Here is a 15,381-nt window from a genome sequence, read left to right on the forward strand (position 1 = left end):
CCACGCACCGCCCCTGGCCCCTCCTCCTCGCCGCCCGCCACCAGAACACCGCGGGGCAGCCCGGCCCGTCAGGCTGCAGCGCCCTCGTACCCCTCTGAAAATGGCCAATGTGAACAGTTCGTGGCTCTACTGGGAGCTGGGCTCTCACCTCCGGCCTCCGTGCGGGTCACGGCACCACAGTCACTGAGGCTGGAAAAGGCCTCCACCATCATCTGCTCCAACCACCCCCCTACCACCAATGTCACCCACCGAACCATGTCCCTAAGCACCAGGTCCAGCCTTTCCTTGAACCCCCCCAGGGACGGTGACTCCACCACCTCCCTGGGCAACCCGTCCCAGTGCCTGACTGCTCTTTCTGAGAAGAAATGTCTCCTCATTTCCAACCTGAACCTCCCCTGGTGCAACTTGAGGCCATTCCCTCTTGTCCTATCGCTAGTTACCTGTGAGAAGAGGCCGACCCCCAGCTCCTCACACCTTTCTTTCAGGTAGCTGTAGAGAGCAATGAGGTCTCCCCTGAGCCTTCTCTTCTCCAGCCTAAACAACCCCAGTTCCCTCAGCCGCTCCTCACAGGACTTATGTTCCAGACCCCTCACCAGCTTCGTTGCCCTTCTCTGGACTTGCTCAAGCACCTCGATGTCCTTCTTGTAGTGAGGGGCCCAAAACTGAACACAGTACTTGAGGTGGGGACTCACCAGAGTAGAGTACAGGGGGACAATCACCTCCCTGGTCCTGCTGGCTGCACTATTCCTCATACAAGCCAGGATGCTGTTGGCCTTCTTGGCCACCTGGGCACACTGCTGGCTCAGCTGTTGCAAATTTTGCTGCTGCAGCGGAATTCCAGGTCCAGCATGAAGTTGGTGAGCTTGAACATCTTGAGTAGGATTAATAAAGCTATAAATGGTCTGACGTTGGACTATTTAAAGGGCATTTGCCCCCACTGTGATGGTAAGAGTCTAGTTTCCATGGCTCTGTTTTTAGAAGGAACAACTGAGGCTTTTGTCTTTTAGTAAGAAAGAAATGCTGGATTCAGTGAATTTGTAAGCATGGTAGAGAAGTAACTTGTTTGAGAGGATTCTGGGAGACTTCCCTATGGCATGATTCTTCAGCAGTGAAGAATTAGGTAGAAGCATTGTTGGCTCCTGGAAAACCGATCGATTTAGTCTGGCCGTGATTTGTACCCTACGGCTGATTCTACTGGGAGGATGGCAGACATCTCAGCTGCATCAGTCCTATTGATTTATATGCACAGTTGGATATTAACAGTGTTATCTGCATATGCTGCAGTTTGGTCAGTTCCCCTCTATTTCTTGTCCAAACTAAGAACTCAATTTACTGATATCTGAGGGAAAATGCTAAAACATAAAAACAGAGCTCTTAGTTCTTCCCCACAAGCCTTCACTTGACAACAAATAACTCTATCTTCCTTATCATACTGGCCCAACAAGCAGCAAGCCAGTGCCTTTGACCACAACTTTCTCCTCTTGGTCTGGGCATTTAATCAGTGTCTGAATCTTGGTGGTTTCTTTCCAGTCACACTTTATATTCCCAGCTAAACTCTCAGAACGACTGTAGCAAATTCTCCCTCTCTGGGCTCGTCAGATCTCTTTACACTTCTCTAATATCCATTGAAAACACTCAGGAGAGCTTCCCTCTTGTGCTGCTCTGCTGTGTTCTGCCTTCCCCTTCCTCTCAAGTACAGACTTCTTGTCTTGCAATCTAAAGGCTCGATGCAGAAACCCATTATTGGAAGGAATCGCATGGGTGCAATCTGCCATCCTTAGAGGGAAGTGTGTGATGGAGAGATTTGCAAAAATAGCCAGTTTGTACCTTCCCAAGCATGTGCTTTCTCACAAATAGTCCACAGCGCTCTGTATCAAATTAAGCATCTTCCCCAACAACCACTTCTCAAATTTACAGCATGTCACTAGGATGAGGAGCAAACATTCCTGCCCTAGAACTGAAAACCACGGGAAAGCGCTTCGTTGCCACTGCCTGGGCAGTTCTTGTAAATGAACTGTACCAGTGAGGAAGGTGTACATCCCAAGCCTGGCAAACATCCCCAGTCTGAGTATGAAGTGGAGGGGTTCATCTGGATCAAGAGAAAAGCCAGCCAGCCATGCAAATAAGGGGTTTCTCAACTTGCTAGAAGCATCAGTACTCCCCACCATTCTCACCAATGGTCAATCTTCAGTATTTCATAAGAGGACCTTCCTTTCCTTTTATCTCTGATCACAGAATCACAGAATGGATTAGGTTGAAAGCGACCTCTGGAGATCATTTGGTCCGACCCCATTTTGCTCAAGCAGGGCCACCCACAGCAGGTTGCTCAGGACCATGTCTGAGCAGTTTTTGACCATCTCCAAAGGGGAAGACTCCATAACCTCTCTGGGCAAGCTGTGCCAGTCCTCCATCACCCTCATGGTAAGGAAGTGTTTCCTGATGTTCAGAGGAACCTCCTGTGTTTCAGTTTGTGTCCATTGCCCCTTGTCACCACTGAAAAGAGCCTGTCTCTGTCCTCTCTGCACCCTTCCTTCAGGTATTTTACATTTTATACATTGATGAGATCCCTCTGAGCCTTTTTTTTTACCAGGGTGCTCAGTCCCAGCTCTGTCAGCCTTTCCTCATGTGTGAGATGCTCTTTAGTCATTTTAACGGTCTTCATTTCTCTAGCTTCATTTCTCTCTTGTACTAATGCTGTTGAGATGTTAACTGTTGAGGGTCTTGAAGGATGTCAGCTCTCAATGCCAGCCTGTTTCTCAAGCACATTTGCCCTGGGTGTTGATTATCGAAATGAGTTCCTTGTCAAAATGTTCGAAACTCATAAGGCTTCATTCTCAAACAAACATGTGCTGTGCACTTTTACTTCCCTTTCAACAGCAGCTGGGCTGCCAGTTAGCTGTAGCCATTGTTTATCCCACTGGTATTTTTAACCTTGTACTGTCTCTATCCACCTGCTTCTGTCCTGAGAGGGAACTCTTCAGACCTGCACACTTTCTCACAATTATTACCACAGTGCAATCAAAGCCTTTCATTGGCAACACTTCAAAACTCATGAACTTTGTGATTAATCACCTCTTCCACTCAATGCTGCTCTTAAGACATCCCTCAGGAGGGTAGGAAATGAAACGTCTTGCATTTACAACGCTCACCATTCTGGTGTAAATTTGGTTATTTTGCACAGCTTTGCAACTTCACATTTTTTGTCTTCTGAATGTAGCCTCAAGTTTCCTGTTTCACGGGCGTTGAACCCTAGCAGTCAGCAGCCTGTTCGAAACACATCTTGTCATATGCACTCTTTGCTTTGGCATGGAGGGAAGCAGATCAGATACTTCTGCAACAGAAACAAGTGAGGAAATAATCTATACTTCTGTCAAATTCTCTGCAACTCCTCCAAGAGATAAAGCTGCACAGGAAAGGAGAGGTAAGGAAGCTCGATGAGGTAGGTCAGCAAAGGATTTTACTTCTAGCAAAAGCAGGATCTAATAAATCAGTGAGCTACTCACTGATTTTGAGTACCAGCTCATGGTACTGTTGTTCTGATTTTAATACTACCTGAGTATTTCACAGTGATAAAAGCCAATGTGTTGTTCCCCTTCCTCCCTCCATCAGACCCCTTACAGTGTCTATTACCGGACGTTCAACCCAGACACCCCTTTCTCTGAAAGAAATTTGTACTTTTCAAGTTGTCTGCTTGTCAGCAATAAGAGACTGTCAGCAACAGTTCTTTGAATAGCAAACGAGATGTGAGTACAGATAAATTATGGGTGTATGCTAATCAGAGATCAGAGACAGAAGAGGCATATGAGATCATCCAGACCCTCTCCAATGGGTCTTTGCAGGATTCTTGTCATAATTTTTTTCCTATGTTTTCTCTGTTCTAGTTTTACATACTTCCCACTGATCAAATTTTCAGCTTTCCCCCAGAGACAGTCCTGCAGGGCAGTTTACTATCAGAAAGATTTTCTTAGTACTTAAGTTTCTCTTTCCTCGCTTCTGCTCTCGCTTCTGCTCCATTCTCTCCGTTTAGCCCTCGCAAATGTCATACTGAGCAATTTCTCTGGCCATTTAGTTGAGAAATCTCACCTTAGAAAAGTGAAATTTTGCATTGGTAGTCATTTTTTATAAATGTCTCCTTCCCATAAGCTGATTGCTTTTAAACTAAATGCCTGTGTATATAGGTGAGTCGTGCTGTATTGGCTGCAACACTACTGGTTGACCTTATCTTTTTTCAGAGCTATTGCAGCAAAGGAGGATATTTGGGATAGGATTTCTATGCCATGCTCAGAGTAACTGTATATATCTGCAGTTGTTACTACTGCCTCGTCATTTGCTTCCTTCTAGAAACAAAGTCAGCAGAGAACCCACTCCCAAGTTCACATCTGGTAGTCGCACTCCACCTGCTTGGAAGGCAATCTCAATTTTGCGTGTGCTTTCATTAGAAAACACATTTTCTGATGCATTGGAAAACACAGGGACATCCTTTCATTCCCCACTATTTGTGTTCACTCCTATCCTGTCGGAGGTGGGAATTCTAGGATGCTGTGGTGAGATGTTTGCAGTTTTCCTTTTAATATTCCTCCTGTCCAAATTGCTTTATGTATCCTTATCTTTTTAAGCTAAAACCAGAAGGCCTGAAAAAGCTGATCATTGAACAGATATTCTATGCATAATATTTGGTTATTTTCCAGCTGTCTTCTGCATGCAAGGAGTTCCTAAGGAGAGAAGTTTAAGTAACTTTCTTTAGAAGAGCTTTATTTTCAGCTCTCTCTACATCTCTCTCTTCCTGCCCCCATCGCTTTTGAGAGATGTGCTCTCAGGTTTTTAATCTCCATTTTTAAATGCAAATCCTTGCTACTAAGTCACCTCTGTGACCCAGTGTCAGAGGTGTATCACAGGTGCACAGATCAGTCTTCTGGCCAACCAAATGGTATTGGCTCACATAGACTCCCCGAAGATGGTAGTTACTCTAGATCTGTCCTCTCTGGCTGCCAGAGAGCCTGAAATATTTCACACTACCAAAATACCAGTCCACCAGTCACTTAAAACAGTGGTTACCCTATGTGACTTGCTTGTAGTAACAGCAAGTAACCAGCTCTGTACCCTCGTTTCTTACAACCTCCTCTCTGGCACCACATAGTCACATTGCTCCCATACTGACATAGGCAGGAGCTGAGGGGATGTATCTGGGACAACACAATGACATTCCTCAGATTGTCCTAGAAGACATGAATTATAAAATGCTAACAACTTTCAGTTTTTGAACTGAATCTGGACTCCCAAACCTAAAAATAGTAGGTCGCATTCCTTGCAGATGAATGCAGTGTATCACACTCATCTCTTCAGAGCTCTCATAGACCTAACTGGGTGTTTTTTATTCTAGAAAGCTATAGCGTTGTATATTTACATTAAATATCCATCAGGCAACCTCTCCCTTCCCTCAAGGAACCTCTTCCCCAGTTCACCAGACAGCTACGTGTAAATATGTCTGGATGTTCCACTTTTCAAACTCATCTCAGGTACTTCTCTCTTCCTCTTCTACAAAAGCTTCATGTGGTATTTCCAGTGGTTGAGGATCAAGCACAAACTCTTGAACCTGTTTTAAAAAGGGGGGACTGCAGGAACACCTTTCTGCAAGCAGTAAATGTCCTGATTTATGAAAAATGTTATTCCATTTCCCTGGGTTGATCATTACAATTCAAGGGAGGCTCAAATTCAGCTTGAATGCTTCAGTATGACTTGCCCCCTTCACTTTCTTTTTTTTTTTTCTCTCTGAAAATTATTTAATGGCATAACTTTTTGTTTTAAAATCTCAAGTGAACTAACTGGCTCTGGTCGTGGAAGTGCCCTGGGATTTTGTTTTGATGCTGATTTGCTGAATCAAGTCAGTTTATTTTTGCTGCAGTTGGTTTGAAACAATAGAGGATGAACTGCTCTATTCATTGCCGGTAGGCACCAGCTCATATGCCTACTGCTGACATTTAAGAATTAACTGTTTCACAGACTGTCATCCCAATAGCTTTGTCGTGAGAGCAGTTTCCCCTAAAATCAGAAACAGTGATTTGGAGGATGCAGATGTCTTCCTTGAGAGGCAACAGAGGAAGGAAAACAGAAGTGAAAATGCTCAGTTTCTCCAAGCATGTGGTCTCTGAACAAATAATTATGTTTCAACAGATATTTATCCTATTTTGCTTAGTTTTTGGCTGTGAACTTGCCCAGAGTGGTCGTGGAGTCTCTGTCCTTGGGAGATCTTCAAAAGCTGTCTGGACATGGTCCTGGGCAGCCTACTATAGCTGTCCCTGCTTGAGTGGGAGTGTTGGGCCCTATGAACTCCAGAGATCTCTTCCAACCTCAACCATTCTGTGCTTCTGCGATCTGCAGAGAAGCTCCACCTTACACCTTAACCTTAGGCTGACTCCATTCTCTTGAGAATTAATTTGATTATTTGACTGACTGATAAAAACTATGTCACCAGAAGTACAAAGATGACCTTAGAAGAGGAATAGAGAGCAGGCAGAGAGAACAGGACTGAATTCAAGTTTTTCAGTTCTCCCATTGTCCTCCCATATGCAAAGTTGATAGACATTCTGTATTTTGTAAGTGAAAAGACATATTTTCTTTAATATTGATTTTAAAATAAATACTTTTTTTTTTTAACTACAAGTGAAGCAGTTAGAAGATCCTGCAAGTCCATGTAATGAAAAATAGAATAGAATAGTTCAATTGGAAGGGACCTTCAAAGATGATCTGTTCCAACTGTTCCAGACTGACTAGCTTCAAGAAATGCTACAGAACCTTTGCCGTAGGAAAGATCTCTTTATCAGAAGGATGATGCTTAGAACAAACTCCCTCATACTCTCCTTGGTTACCCTGGAAACTTATTTTAGCTAAAACCACAGGCCTAAAGATACTGCGATAAAACAGAAACAGGTTTTCAAAATAGTGAGTCTAAAAACATCTCTAAGACTAAAATGAATTAATAGAAGCAGGACACCAACAGATTTGAGGACAGAACACAGGAATGGTCCATCGTGATAGGCAATATTTTCCTGAGAATGGCTAATAGACAACAGGGGTTTAGTAGCAAACTAAATATGTAGTGATAGGTCCCTACAACAATCTCTTTGCCTTCCTGAAGTTTCGCATTGATCTGCCGGAGTTTACAGTCTTGTCTGTTTTCTTTATTTGGACTTTCAATGCTGAAACCAGGTATTCTTCTTTTTCATTGAAGTCCCTTCCCCTTCTGTTTTAGCACTGGCTTTCTTTGTGTTTTCTACAGTATTTTGGATATGTGATATGATATGTGTTTGTTTTCAGCCTCCACCAAGAGATCCTATAACAAGTCTCTCCTACTGAAGTCTCCCCTAAAGAACCAGTATTTTGTTCTTTTAGCTGTGCCTTTTAATTTCTCTGACAAAACACCTCATTTGCCTGTAGTTTCCTATTTTGAAATTGTTATACCATAGTGTTCTCCCTCCTCTCCTGTTGAATCTTGGTGCATTTATGGTCACTGTGACAGAGAAGCTGCTGGATGGATCCATGGTAAGCCATGGCCTGTACACAGCTCAGGGCAGTCACAAGCTGCTTCTATTTTTGAGCGTCTCCCAGCTTGCCACTCTGTGAGGCAGTTATTGATGGTGACAAAACATTTTGTCTCTGTGCCATTCTCTGACATTTGTTTAATTTAACATGACTTTATAGGATTTAATATGAAATCGATGCCTGTCATTGTCACTGTGCTTCCTTAACTGTTGCTCTGATTTTTTTTTTTTTTTAAATTCATGACTGCTATCACCATCCTTGTCTGGCAATGTGTAGTACAATTTTCACCCTATTTATTTAGTAGTATTTGCCTGATCTGTGGGGTTCCTGTTACTGTTACCCCATTAATGTAGTTGATTTATTAACATTAACTTTAATTTTACTTGAATGGAGAACAGCCTCCTCTGTCTTCTCTTTATATTTTGTATCCCATTGTTAACACATCCTACTCCCAGCCCTTCTTCAACCAAGTCTCTGATGTGCTTGCTGTGGTAATGTCTTTGGCCTTCTCTTTCCTCCATCTTATTCCTTAGACTACTAGAATCTTTTAGGAGCAAAAATATGTTTCTTTGGATTGTGTGACACAACCAAGCACCTGAGATTTCATGAGCTTCGCTGGGGACTTTGCAACTGGGTTTGCGTAGAAGATTCGAATTCGACTAGAAAAGGTTGCAGTATATAATCTTAAGAGAGAAGCACAGGAAAAATCTTGTATTCCTCAACATCAGCAACTATTAGCTGCCTATTTAGTGCTTCTTAGAACTTCTTGTTGTTTATACAGCTATCAGATTGAATTTAATAAAAAAAGCAAATCAATTCCCACCTGCAGCTCTGCCGTGGTATTAAGTACAGGCCTCTCCTCAACCTGGGAGATTAGATTTTAGTGCTGAGATTTCAAATGGCTTAAGAGAATATCTCTTGGGGCAAGCACAATGCTAGAACATGACAGTAGGAAATCAAGGTGTAGACTGGAAGTTACCTGTGCTTTCTATACACAAACAGATCTCTCTCAGTCCTCTAGACTGAAATCCTTCCCCACCCTTTGAAGGGAAGTTGTTGTAGACTAGGGCGGAGGCTTCACTAAGTAGTCACCCTCTGCCAGTGACAGTGGGTGAGCAATGGATGGTGGCAATGAAAATGTGGAGAGGCATAGAGGTCTTTGAGGCTGGTCCTCCATCCTGCTGCCCCACAGAGAGAGATGTGCGCGAGAGTGTAGGATTGACTTGGGAGTGTCCTGGGATGGCGTAACACAACTGTGTGTCTAAGCTTGTGAACAGGATGCTGAGGTTAAACTTGTCACTTTTGCTGAGACAGCTGTGAGAAAGGCCTTGTTGTTTGCACATAAGTGGGAACAAGGTAGACGTGGCTGTACAGCTCTGTGTTTCCGCCTCGAACTTCAACACTGAGGCAGGAGCGTGTTTGCTGGAGGTGACCCTTGGTGACTCATAGTCTTCTGCCAGCATGAGGTGCCACTCACCTGCTGGCTTGGGCCAGGTGCTTCCTCTCCTGGCATCACCCACCACACCACAGCTCCTGTGGACTGGGAACAGAGCCCCGTAAGGTGCCCGGCCCAGCCTGCCACACCATTTCCACCGGGGGAGACGGTGGTGGGAGTGCAGCCAGACTCAGCTGTCCAGGTCATCAGGAAAATCTCTGAAGATGAGACAGGTGAGAGGCTTGCCTGGGAATTTGGTCTTCAGGCCAGAGTCTGGGTCAGTAGGCTCTGTGGAGACCTCCCGAGAAGCTCAGGCAGGGACCAGTGGCCCCAGGCTGAGCTGAAATGGGGCTCCTGGGCTGATGGGCATTGGTGGGAGGAGGCCCCAGAGGCCTTTTAGTGCTCTTAGGGCCCTGGCAGCAATGTACAGAGTGTAGACATTCACTCCTGGAGCATGGGTGTATTACTAAATGACGGGTCGAGAAGTTTTGTAGTACATCCCTGCTCTTTCTTTTGTGGTGATGATATGCAACACATCAAACCATATCAAACATATCAAACCCCTCTGTTGTACCTATGTGTTGGGACAGGGATGCTCTAAATAGTGCAGTTTCTTACGGAAATGCCCAGGACACAAGCAAACTATCCCAAAACACCATCAATTTTTGTGTGGGTCCTGTTCATTGTGGTTCTTCTTTTCTCTTTTACAGCTCCCTGTCTGAGGTCAGTGGTTGTGCCGGGCTTGGCTATAGGCTTTGGGATACTGAGCGTCTCCCTAGCGATTGCTTTGATTTGGAAGATGAGTAAGTGCGCAAAGGGGTGCTGGTGGTGAGCAACCAAGAGCGAAGGACTGGAGACTCATCTAAGCACAGGAGATCAGATCCTGAACTCCATTATATTATATGAGGTTAAACCAGAAGCTGTTCTGTGTTTCTACCACCTTTATGTACCTATTGCTTATTGAGAATATTCTGAAGAATACATGCCTTATGCAGACCCTAGGCAACCCATCTCAGACACTGTGGCAAAGAACAAGGAAACATACTGAGTGTTTTTTTGTAGACTTGTCTGCTATATTTAGGATGGTAAACTGTAAAGCAATACATAAGATGTGTAACACATTTGCATGCACACAAAAGGTGCTAAACCATGTAGGAGAGTCGACTGTTTGCCTCATAAAATCCATTCACCTGATGTGTGACAAAATCACATTGTGCCCACAGAATGACGGCATTTTTTTCCCTTATGTTTTGCACACCCAGAGTGTATTTTCCTTTCAGATAACCAGTTTTGGTTCTGAGGTAGCTGAGTAGCTCAGGGGAAAACCACGGGGTGGAAGAGTTACACCAGCATTAGAGTGCATGGGACACACGCACATGGAAAATGCACAGAGGGTTTGAACTTCTGTGTTCTTGTTTTTAGACATTTATTCTGATTTGTGATTTCTGCATTGCTTTTATCCAGGAGAGTTGCTTTTCAGTAGGCCCTTGCTTGCAAGTGCCTTTCTGTTTGTTGATTAATGGTAGAGAAAGACCGGTATTTTAATTCTTTTGCAGATGACTCCTACCCACACTGCCCTGAGCAGTGGATAGCCTACAGAGGGAGCTGCTACTCCTTCTCCAAGGAGAAGAAGGATTGGCGTTCCAGCCAGGAATCCTGCTGGGCACAGGGAGCTCATCTCCTGGTGATCAGCGATACCAGTGAAATGGTAATGTTTTTTGTATTCTTTGAGGACCTTCCATTTCCTTGCAGATATCTCAGTGATTAACATCCAGGCAGTGCTGTCACTCTGGCAATATTTTGGTTTAAAGGCCAGCAAGCCTTTAAACTATAATATTTGCACTATAATGTTGCAGTGCAGTTGTGGTTTCAGTATATACCTAATAAGCTCCCAGCAAGCCAAGAAGCAGAGGGGGGAAAGGAGAAGTGAGGGTCGCTGTCAGCTACTCAGAATCATCCTAGGAGGGAAGTTGGGAGACTGCCTTTTCCACTGCCCTGCTCCACCTCCCTCCTAGCCCCAACAAGGCCAATTTGAATAATTACAGGAAAAGACTGTGGCACTGTGCAATCTCCACTCATTACTTACAAACCAGTACATCACTACACTTCAGAAATGCTTCTTTTTCAAAGTGTCTTTTGTAAAACCAATACCTTTCATTCCTGCAACCACTCCAGCTTCTTCTGCTCAGTCACCCCTGCCACTCCCTGTGTTCATGTACAGATACTTCCTTCTCAGTCTGTTTTCAATGCTGACTTCCTCTCTCTGACAAAAAACAACAACAAAAAAAACACACCTCAGTTGTGCTGGTGTTATCAGAAACCACTTGTTCTACTGCTCATTTTCCATCAGGTGCTCACTGGTAACAGGTGCATCTACTAAAGAAATGGATAGAGCTAACCACTACGGAAGTGAAGCATACCTGCACAAGTAGAGCAGAAGTACTTGATTTTGTTCTGTGCAAACCAGGACTTACTAGCTCATGTCCAATGAACGTGGACAGCCTCCAGTCTGTGGATGAAAGTTGCATTGTGTGACATGTTCTGTAGTGGCTTACAAGGCTAGGTGTCTTCTGGTCTGGGAATATGTATCAGACTCTCATACTTTCTTAGGCAAATCTTGGCTCCTTGGGAAACACTCATCTTCCCCAAATTACCCATTTCTGTGCATGAAGAAAGTCTCTCTGTTGCTTTCTCAGTACTGTCCCTACCACCTGAGTATAATCCATTATCCCTCCGCAGACTTCCCCACACAAGTAAGACTTTCCTAGCTATCATAGCTACCCTATGTTGCAAAGTGACTGTTCCCATGCCCCCCCCCCCATCCCGCCCTGCCCTTTACCAGGGAAGCGCTTTTTTAGCACTTTAGCGAGCCAGCTTTGTTATTGAAATGTCTGAAAATGGCTATGAAAATGTCTGCTCTGAAGCTTTTTTATGGCAGCAGGAGATAAGGATGGGGCCCAGCCGTGCTACTGAAAGGTTGCTTTTGCTGGGTTTTATTGCAAATGTGGAGAAGACAAAATCCCCCCTCTCTCTCTCTTTCTCTCTCTCTCTCTCCCCCTCTCCCCCCCCTCCTTTTTTTTTTTTTTGGGGGGGGGTGTTTACTTCGGGGTGAGTTTCTATTGCAGGCTTCAACTTTTAACAGTAGACAGGAGTTAAAGGTTAGGCAAAAGGAAATGAACATTGAAAACATGTAGGAGGAAGGTTCATATCAAATTGTAATGAGCTTTAGTTCTGAGTTCTTCGCACAGATCTGTTGGTGCCTGCACTTCCTGCCCTGACCAGATTTTACCTTTAATTGTTAATACATTGCATTATCTAGCTAGCTAGCTATATGGGAGAGAGAGCATTAATGTTAATATTAGTAGCATACATTCCTACATAAAGCTCTGTGTAGGATACTCCAGAAGACTGTGGTGCATTTGGTTCACATATATTGCCCTGAACTGTGAAAGCACACTTACTTCCTTGTGAGTATACACTTAGTTGTTGTTCCAGGCATGATCTTCAGGGCTGATCTCCCTGATCAGCCTGACTATCTTAGCAGATGTGAAGAAGCAGTATTGTGAACCACATAAGGAACAGTCAAGTGAGAGGATGTATTTTGCTGTGTGTTCTCTTGACTTATCCTTACCTCCATTTTCAGGCTGACTCTTATAAGTCTCTTTATAATTCATCACCATTTCTAGAACCTGTTCAAGAGTATTCAAACAGCATGTTTCTGGATTGGACTGAGCAAGACCACAGGCTCTGACTGGATTTGGGAAGATGGCTCTATACTCAATGGCACCCAGTGAGTTTAATTCTGTTTTAAAAACAACAGCGCTAAATCAGATTCCCCAGTGTTTCAGAATATCCACAGTTCCTGCACTAGATACTGTCTTCCTGGGCACATTTTACCATTACCTGTATGTCACTGAACTCAAAAACCCCTAATTTTACTGCCCTGCACCTTGTAAAGTAATGTACTTATGAAAAGGAAGGCTAATATTACTATCTCCTTTTCTACTTCCTGCAATCTGCTCAGACCAAGGGCGATTCACCTGCACTGCCTACACAGTTGCTCAGTCAAAAAAGCAGACGGTCCATCTTGTCTTACTGCTTTGGGCTAACTTGCACCCATTTTGCCAATTGCTGGTGCCAATTAAATGGGTTCAAGGACCCAGTCCTTTGCTGCTTTGCTGTGCCAACCCAAGTCAGAAACTTATTTTTGGCACAGTCTTCACTTATACAAAACTCAGCATTGTGCATGTGGCAAAACACTATGATTTGGTCCAGTGCCTTTGCCTTGCCCTTTCCTTTTTATAGCAAGCAACACAATGAGTTATTCTCTAACACTTCTCCAGCAAGGAAGTTTGCCCAAGATCATGCTGTCAGTACACTAAGCACTTGGATTAGTTCTTTCCTTAAATCCAGTTTACTGTTCTTGCAAACTTCTTGAAGGTAATCAAATTTCCATGAAACTCTCAGCACTGCTGTTCTCATGCTGATGGACATCACTGTTGTTGCAGGCCATCATGTTTATGTTCAGTTCTGAGTTAGGTTCCACAATGGTAAAATGACTTAGATGTGTAAACTCCAAGGAAGACTGTTTTCTTTTTTTGGTGTACATTTTGTTCTCTAATAGCTGATTATTGGAGGTTGGGTTTTGTCACTTCCTTCTCTGTGCTCCACCCTTCAAAATCAGAGCTTTTTCTTCCATGCCTCTTGGGGATAATCTCAGCATTTTCTCTCAGACTCATTTTTGTTCCATGTCTTTTGCAGAGTCCTGTCTAACAGCCCCGTGCAACAATGTGCTGTCCTCATACGGGATCTCTTTCAGGCCTCCAGCTGTGAATTTTCTGCTGCATGGATTTGTGAGAAATCTCTTAGATAAATCCCTTATACATTTTCATCTCACAACTGTCTCATCACTGGTACAAGTGGATCATTGTCCTGCGAACCAAAGCTCCACACAAGACTGAGGTCTGTTCCTTGCTCTAACAAATATGCCTTGCGAGGACAGGTTTGTTGCCCTTAAGGGTGAGTTATCCTCAGTGCTAGATCCATTTCTAGTCCACATCTGTTGGCTTAGTGATGTTTGGGACCAGATGAGACCTGGCACTTATCCTCTCTCCTTTCTTACTATTTTCAATACCGTTTTTTGTAACAGTAGAAACTGGGTCCTCAGATCTCTGAAGGCAAGCTGGCCATTTTTCTTCATTCTTGAGCATCAGATTCCATTTCCATTCTCTGCATCTCCATTGTATGGTGCCAGCAGGACGAGGAAAACAGAACCTGCTGTTCATGGTCAGTAGCATAAAACAGACTCCTTCCGGTGCAACCTCTCATTTTGCATCCCAGAGTTATGAACAGGAGAGTGGAGGGTGAAAGGAAACTACAACTTCTGTGAATCCAGCAGTGAAAATAAACATCCAGTACTGTACTGGACCAAATATACAAATGTATATCCATGTCTTTGCTTCTCTCTTTTGGAAGAAACCACCTGCACACCATGTGTTATAGGCCAACTTCAACCAAATTAATCAAGAGCCTAGACTTTTGGAGTCAAAGGAATGCAGTTAATTGTGTGTTATTATTGCATCAACCAAGAACATGTTTCTTTTTCCACCTCTGGAGATTTATACTGCAGAGAGAGGAAGCAGTGGACAAAACCCTAATACAAGTTTTCAGGTGACATAGAACAGACAGGCTAAGAATGGGACAGCACAAAAACACGGCAAACATTAACACTGGGACAGTAGGTTGTATTACCACACAACTGAAAAATTCTTTTTTCACCCAGAGATTTTGTTTCAACAAAAGAAGATAAATGTTATTAATCTCCACTTTATCCTATTTCTCTTCATATATTTATATCATATTTCAGTTTACTATTACCAGTTTATCCCTTGGCCTGGGATTGCAGTCTAACTGCAGTCAGAGCAGTTACTCAGACTGGACTGCCTGATGGCAGGGTTGTGAGCAAAATGTCTGCTGTTGACGGTCTGTGAGTTTGACTGTACATGTCCAACAGGTCTGGTGCATACGCGTAGGCATACACTGCTTGGCCTGTCTGAGTGGTCTCTGGAGCACGTGTAGCAGCCGTGGCCTGTTCTGAACATCTGCCTCACTATGCGTAAGTGACACAGTGTGCATGTGAGCGTCTCCATGGGGATTTCCCAAATACCAAGTAGCAAACCTCGGCAAGCAGCAGGTTAGTGGTAGATGTTTTGAGCTGTGCGTTTGGTCTGGGAGAGATCGAAACGTGCTACATACTACATGCTAAATGTAAGGACAAGGAGGGCACTCTGGGTAGCAGGAGGTGGACGGGTGGAAAGGACATGTTTGGGGAGATGAGGCTGAGGAGACAAGTGTGGAGGAGTGGTAGAAATTAAGAGATAATGAAAGCAAAGAACCAGGCAGCACGG

The 15,381-nt window shown here is 44.0% G+C and overlaps 1 protein-coding gene across 2 annotated transcripts; it reads left to right on the forward strand.

Moving 5' to 3' along the window:
* The first annotated feature begins 2,352 nt into the window (after positions 1–2,352).
* Positions 2,353–14,966, forward strand: LOC308195399 (killer cell lectin-like receptor subfamily G member 1). 2 transcript variants are annotated; one of them, XM_080592744.1, is made up of 6 exons: positions 2,732–3,113; positions 3,218–3,421; positions 9,685–9,777; positions 10,531–10,682; positions 12,661–12,764; positions 13,736–14,964. In XM_080592744.1, exons 2-6 carry the CDS (start codon positions 3,307–3,309, stop codon positions 13,845–13,847), a joined length of 576 nt encoding a protein of 191 aa, XP_080448870.1. In that variant the 5' UTR covers positions 2,732–3,113; positions 3,218–3,306; the 3' UTR covers positions 13,848–14,964. The 2 variants fall into 2 exon arrangements, with proteins under 2 accessions (XP_080448871.1, XP_080448870.1); XM_080592745.1 differs by lacking the exon at positions 9,685–9,777 and having other exon boundaries at positions 2,353–3,113; positions 13,736–14,966.
* The last annotated feature ends 415 nt before the right edge of the window (positions 14,967–15,381 follow it).

The sequence above is a fragment of the Anser brachyrhynchus genome, assembly GCF_964034855.1.
Source record: "Anser brachyrhynchus genome assembly, chromosome: 1".
Taxonomy (NCBI): Eukaryota; Metazoa; Chordata; class Aves; order Anseriformes; family Anatidae; genus Anser; species Anser brachyrhynchus.